Source organism: Athene cunicularia, assembly GCF_003259725.1.
Source record: "Athene cunicularia isolate RWA chromosome 1 unlocalized genomic scaffold, athCun1 chr1_part4, whole genome shotgun sequence".
NCBI classification, from domain to species: Eukaryota; Metazoa; Chordata; class Aves; order Strigiformes; family Strigidae; genus Athene; species Athene cunicularia.
This window is the reverse complement of record NW_020799094.1, coordinates 678,208-684,398: the sequence shown is the minus strand read 5'-3', so window position 1 is coordinate 684,398 and position 6,191 is coordinate 678,208. Positions and strand designations below refer to the sequence as shown.

The window sequence follows — 6,191 nt, the reverse complement described above, 5'->3', positions numbered from 1 at the left end:
CCCGGGGAAGAGGTGGAAACTGGGAAGTGCGTGTATAACAATTATAATTGGAGCACTATTATTATTATTATTATTATTATTATTTCTTTTTTCTGTAGAGAAATATTAATTTTTTTTTTCTGTAATAACTAGATCTGCTCTAACAATGATTCTTGTACTAGACTGTTTTCAATCACACTAAAAATTAACTCTTGGATCTACACATGAAGTTCATTGGCTTTTTGCCCCTCGGTGAGATTCGGATCATCACACCGCACGTGGGAGCAGCGGCAGTGGGGAGCCACGTGGGGCTGCATCAGGCACCTCCAGACGACGTGTAAGCGAGGGCACTGAGCGGGGGCAGCCCCTGGGGTGCCCAGAGGCTCCCCGCACACCCTCAAGCAGTCACCCAGCAGCTGCCCACCCAGACGTGACCCCGGAGAAGCGGCAGACCCTGACCCCCGCAGAGAGGCTGCTCAAGGCAGCTCAGCCGGAGGGAGCAAGCACAGCGGTGCCCAGCCCCTGCCCACCCCATCGAGCGCCAGGGTACAGGCAGGGCTACGGGCAGAGGAGAGAGTTTCCCCATTTTCTGCCCTGTCCCGAGTACCCCTGGCGAGGACAAGGTCTATACACGCTCACATGGGACCTTCAAGGGCTTCTGGAGAGACAGAGGGATCCGCACAGCCACGGACGTGGTATCTGTGGGGAAAAGGTCGCAGAGAATGTAATAAAGGGCCAAACCCGCAGGCAGGTGGGTAAGGACGCGTGGGAAAGGGCCAGCGTGGCTCCGCCAACCTGCCCGACAGACCCCCTAACACCCTGCAAGTCCGCCAAGGGTCCTGGCTGGGACAGACGCAGGGGACAGAGTCACCCCGGACTCACAGGGGCCCCGAGCAAGGTCCCCACTGCAGATCATCAAACAAGCAGCCAGGCAACGCGAGTTCCACACAGCACCGGGTAACTGAATCCTAAGATAAAGGTGCAAGGCTACCCTTTACAGCGACCCTCCCCAGGAACCTGTGCTGGGATTTCTGCTTTTCGATTAATTTTCTCTGGGAAAGGAAGGGGAAAACAGCAAGGCAACCAAGGTTCTGATGATCTTAGATTACTCCAGGAACAGGAGGCCCAGCTGTGAAAATCTGCAGAAGATCATGGTAAGACTGAGTCCCTGAACAATAAAACAACAGATTAAAAAAAAAAAGCAGTTGAGATAAACATACAGTGATGCACTTAGAGAAGAAACAGAACATTTCAGATAAAAAAAAATGACCGGCTGGTGGCTAACAATTATCTCTCAGGAACAAGCCGTCACGTTTATGACAGTGTCACGACACAGCGCAGCGATCAGCGGTTCCAAAACCAAACCAGCTATCAGAAATTCCTCAGCAAGGACCAGAAAACAAGGCCAGGACAGCCGCTGCTGCCATCCCCGTGCCATGGGGAGCAACGCACTCGCCGAGGGAAACGGGTGAGCAGACCCTGGCTGCGTCGGAGAGGGGCAGCGCGAGGGAGCTGCGGCTCAGTGAGGAGGGGGGCAAGATCTGCTCCTTGTCACTTCCCATGCAGATCTAGAAGCAGGAGCCATCAAAGCAGCACGTGCCTGGTGCAGAACGAGCACGCAGAGGCCCCGACTCGTGCAGCGTGGCGTTAGGCTGCAGAAATCACCAAAGCGGGGCCTCCTGCAGCCTAAAGCGTCCGTGCATTAAATTTAGGGTGATGAGGCCCTGAGGTGAGGGGGTTCATCACCAAAACATCAGTGGTGCGGTCGAAGAAAAGAGCAAACCAGCCCCAAAAGCTGTGCTGCTCCAGGAGGAGGGCTCTGCCCCGTGTGAGCAAACCCCAGCTTTTAGCTTCGATTGTCCTCAGGTGCTTGCAACAAGGTGCACCATCTCCCCTCATCAGCCTGCGGTTCTTGTTTGTGTTGGGAGTTTCTTCCTGAGACAACAGCACTTTTTCCCGCGTGTCTTTTTTTTTTTTTTTTTTTTTTTTTTTGTGACGAGCGTTACCCCTTTTACCTGTTCTTGGGGCATGGCAGAATCCCAGATCTGTCCTTCCTTGGCTGCTTTGTCTCACGCAGTGGTGCAAATCAAAACCGCCTGTGTAGGGCGAGCAGAGGAGGACGGGTTCGTTATCAATGGCCGCGGCTGATAAGAGACCTGTCTCTTGGAAAAAACACGAGATGGTTTCCCAGGCAAGTTGTCACCAAAACAACTGCTTCTAAGGTAACAAATGCTGGCAGGAGTTAAACCTCGTGAAACGCATTAAGAGGGCACTTCCAAGTGCCAGCACCTGTGTTCGAAGGCTTTCCTGTGAAAGCTGACCCAGGAAGTTCCTCTGCCGAGTGTCTCCGCCGGAGGTCTGGAGGCTTCTTGGGCTGGTAAGGGTGAGAGCTGCTGTTCAGGGGGTTCCGTAGAGGAGCTGTGGCGTAGGTTAGCTGCTTTCTAGCCCTCAGATTTGTGTGTCTGCTTCCTTAGCTCTGTGATTGTTGCCTTCTGTGATGTTTTATGCTGTTTATTGTTGTAAAGGGTTTGTTTTGCAAAATCCTTCTTAAAAGGTGATTGGTTTAGACCCTTATGCTGTAGTGACATGGAATGTGAGGTGGGTTTGTTTGGGTTTTGGGGTTCTCTCTTGTTTTGTTGGGTGTTTTGGTTGTGGCTTATTTTTTTTTTAGTGAACTGCTATAAAAGTCCTATCAGCCTCTAGGTGGGCAGAGGGGGCTGAGGCAGGGTTATGTGAAGCCTCTCGTATTGCTTGAGTCAGGTCTCCTTTGGAGACCTCAGGTGTGGATCTCTGAAGACCCAGGTGCAGGTAAAACAAACAAACAAAAAAGTCCTCCTTTTCTTAACGTACTCCTGAAAACAAGGTGGGCCTCCTGCCGCTTGTGGGCCACACAAGATGTGCTGGTGTGTTTGACTACCTTGACCAGCAATGCCTGGCCGCAGGTTGCCCGGGAGGCGAAAGCTCCGCACTGGAGCAGGGGGGTGGCTGAGCGCAAGAGGGTCCCCGTTTGGGCAGGTCTCTGTCCCACTTCCAGCTGGGGATGTCTGAGGTTTGGCTGTTGGACAGCCTGAGCCCCGAGAGGGCTGTTTGCCTCTGCTGTGGCGTTGCCCAGCGCGTGGCTGACCTCACAGCTCTGCCTGGGGGGGCTGCGCTTGTGTCCTCGGTGCTGGGAGCCGCCGGTGGGCTGCTGGCATGTGCTCTGGAGCGCCCGGCCCTCGTGGCGCCCCAGTTACTGCTCCACAGGTCAAAGCCCTTCCTGTGCTGTCCCCTCTCCGCACAGCTCTGTCACCTCCCCAGCCAGCCGGGATGGGAGCAGGGCGGGTGCTGCTGGTGCTGCTGGTCACCTGCGCCATGGCGCCTGCCAAGGACCCGCTGCTGAGCACCTGCATGGATGCCAAACACCACAAAACCAAGCCTGGCCCCGAGGGGATGCTGCATGACCAGGTGTGGCTCTGCCGACGGGTTCGGTGGGATTGTTGGGGTCCCCTGTCCCTGCCTCCCCAGGTGATACGGGCCGGTTTGTGCTCTGGGATTAGCAACTATTTGCCTGAGGAAGAAGCCTGTGCTGGCCATGAGGCCTGTTTGCCGCTTTCCTCCAGCAAATGCCTCGGGCAGACGCAGCGGTGGGAGGGTTTCTGTCAGCTCAGTGTCACCCCTCTTCAACCAGGAGGCCTCCCCTTCCCAAAGCTTAGGTACCCCAGAGCAGAACGAGGTAAAGGATGGTGGGGAAAGATGCTCTTACCTGCTCCCTCTCTGTGTTAGAGTCTCTTCTTGCTCACTGCAGAGCTCTGCCCCCAAGGCCTTGCTGAGGATGGGGCTACGAGCAAGCCAGGGTGTAAGAGAAGGGAGTTTCTTTCTGTTCCTCTGGCTGATGCTAACTCCTCGAGAGGCTCTAGCCTCCAGAGAGCTCCTCCCGCTCTTGCTGCATCCCTGAACTCTTCAGTCCAAAGTGCCCAAGGGTTTGCTGGCAGAGAGGCTCTTGCCGCTGAAGAGCTTTTGCTGTAGCACCCCCTGACTGCCCCGAGCTGCTGCCCGCCCTCACCCACCTGTCTCTCGCTCCGTTGCAGTGTGCTCCCTGGAAGGACAACGCCTGCTGCACCGCCAACACCACTTCAGAAGCCCACAAGGACCAATCCAACCTGTACAACTTCAACTGGAACCACTGTGGGCTGATGCCGCCCAAGTGCAAGCGCCACTTCATCCAGGACACGTGTTTGTACGAGTGCTCGCCCAACCTGGGGCCCTGGATTGACCAGGTAGGGTCACATCTGCTGGGATTAAGACAACGGGGCCCATTGGCCACCTGATGCGTTCTGTGCTGGTCCCCCATGCCGTGTTCCCCTGGCAGGGGTGGGAATGTGCTTTCCAGGGACTCTGCAAGCTTTCCTACTGGGTAGAAAGATAGAAAGGACTTTGCTAGTCTCAGCTTAGGTAGCCAGACAGGCTAATGAAGGAATGCTTGTTGCCAAGGGCATGTGCCTGCTGGGGCTGAAAGTCAGACTGGCTCTGGAGCCCAGTGGAAGGGGCTGCGGGGGGATCTGGGGCGTGGCAGATCCTGCCCCTTGGCTTTCAAGGGCCAGCACCAGCGCTCGTGGTCCTGTTCCCTTGCAGACTGACAGCAGCTGGCGTCGGGAGAGGATTCTTCACGTGCCACTCTGCAAGGAGGACTGCGAGGAGTGGTGGGAGGACTGCAAGGACTTCGTCACCTGCAAAGAGAACTGGCACAAGGGCTGGAACTGGGCAACAGGTCGGTGGGGGGTGTGGAGCAAGCCTCTCCTTGCAGGCTGGGGTTGTGGAGTAGAAGGTGGCCAAGCGGCGGCGATGGGCTGTGGGCGGGTGACCTGCTCCTCACGGGTGTAAGGACCCACGCCTGCCAGCTCACGTTGTTTCCTGGTGCTGTCTGTCCTCAGGAACAAACCGCTGCCCCTGGGGCTCCATGTGCAGACCCTTCAGCCACGTCTTCCCCCAACCGAAGGACCTGTGTGAGAAAATCTGGTCCAACTCCTACAAGTACACCACAGAGCACCGGGGCAGCGGGCGCTGCATCCAGATGTGGTTTGACCCTGCCCAGGGAAACCCCAATGTGGTGGTGGCGAAGTACTATGCCTGGAAAAAGAGAACCTCCCCTTCCCGCACGGAGAACGTGACTCCCGAGGCAGGCGACGCGGCGTGCGCTCTGCCGTGGCCCGTCCTCGTCCTGCTGCCCCTGGCCCTGGCGGTGGTCCCTGCAGGGCCCGGGGGCTGTGGCTCCCACGGGTGGGGGCTCCCGTGACTGCTCCCTGGGGCCACGGCTGGGGCTGGCAGAGCTCCCTTGGGCCTGTCCGATCGAACGGCTCGCACACCCGTACGTGCTCTGTGTGACACGTGGCTGGGCCTTGGTGCCTGCCCGTACCCCCAGGCGATGGCGGTCATCTCGGACGGGCATAGGAGCCCCTCAGGCTGTTCCCGCCCCGTGGCCGCGGGCTGGGTTGGCAGCACTGGTCCAAGGTCCTCGCCTGAGCCCTGGTGTTTGGTCTTTCAGGCTGCTATGACCCCCTGCAGCGTGGCCCTGATAATAAAATAACCTTCCGAATCAGCCCTGCTGTCCTGACCTTACGTACCCTTGAGGAGGTGGGAGGGCTCTGGGTGGGACAGCTGCTGGTCTGGACTGGGAGGTGGTGGGTGCGGGATCTGTAATGGCAGGGCTCTGCCGGGGGTAGGGGAGATGTAGCAGATCTCCTGGTTCCTCCGTACCCGCTGCCCTCCACTCCGCGCTGCCGGAGGAGGTGCGGAGCTGCTGGACTCCTGCTCGCCCTGGGAGAAGAACCTCTGAGGTCTCCCCCCTCATCGCAGCCCCCAGCAGCCCGGCCGGAGCTAGAGGCGCGTTCCTGCAAGGGCACCCGCTTTTCCAGTGAGGTGTTTTTTTCTGAGGAGCGTCCTGGCGGGGCTGCCCCTGCCCAGCTCTGGGCAAAGCTCCCGCTGCGTCGCACAGCTGGGGGCACTGGCAGGGCTGCCCCCCTGCCTAGCCTGGCTGGGCTGTGCTTAATCTCTGCTGCCTCAAAACTTGCTCGCCCCCCAAGGACATCGGGTCAGTCTCCCACACGGGACTGGCAGAGTGGAAAGGTTCACTCTTCTGCTTTTTTTTTTAATTTTCTTTTTCTTCCTTGGAAGTGGAAACAAGCCTCCAGCGAAACTTTTGAAGGGGAGAGCAAGAGGAAGACGCACAGGGGTGC

At 57.5% G+C, this 6,191-nt stretch overlaps 1 protein-coding gene across 1 annotated transcript; it reads left to right on the top strand.

The window, feature by feature from the left end:
• The first annotated feature begins 3,285 nt into the window (after positions 1-3,285).
• On the top strand, positions 3,286-5,251 carry LOC113476012 (folate receptor gamma-like). The gene is made up of 4 exons (XM_026841286.1): positions 3,286-3,423; positions 4,047-4,235; positions 4,591-4,726; positions 4,890-5,251. The coding sequence occupies exons 1-4, from the start codon at positions 3,286-3,288 to the stop codon at positions 5,249-5,251; spliced, it is 825 nt and encodes a 274-aa protein (XP_026697087.1).
• The last annotated feature ends 940 nt before the right edge of the window (positions 5,252-6,191 follow it).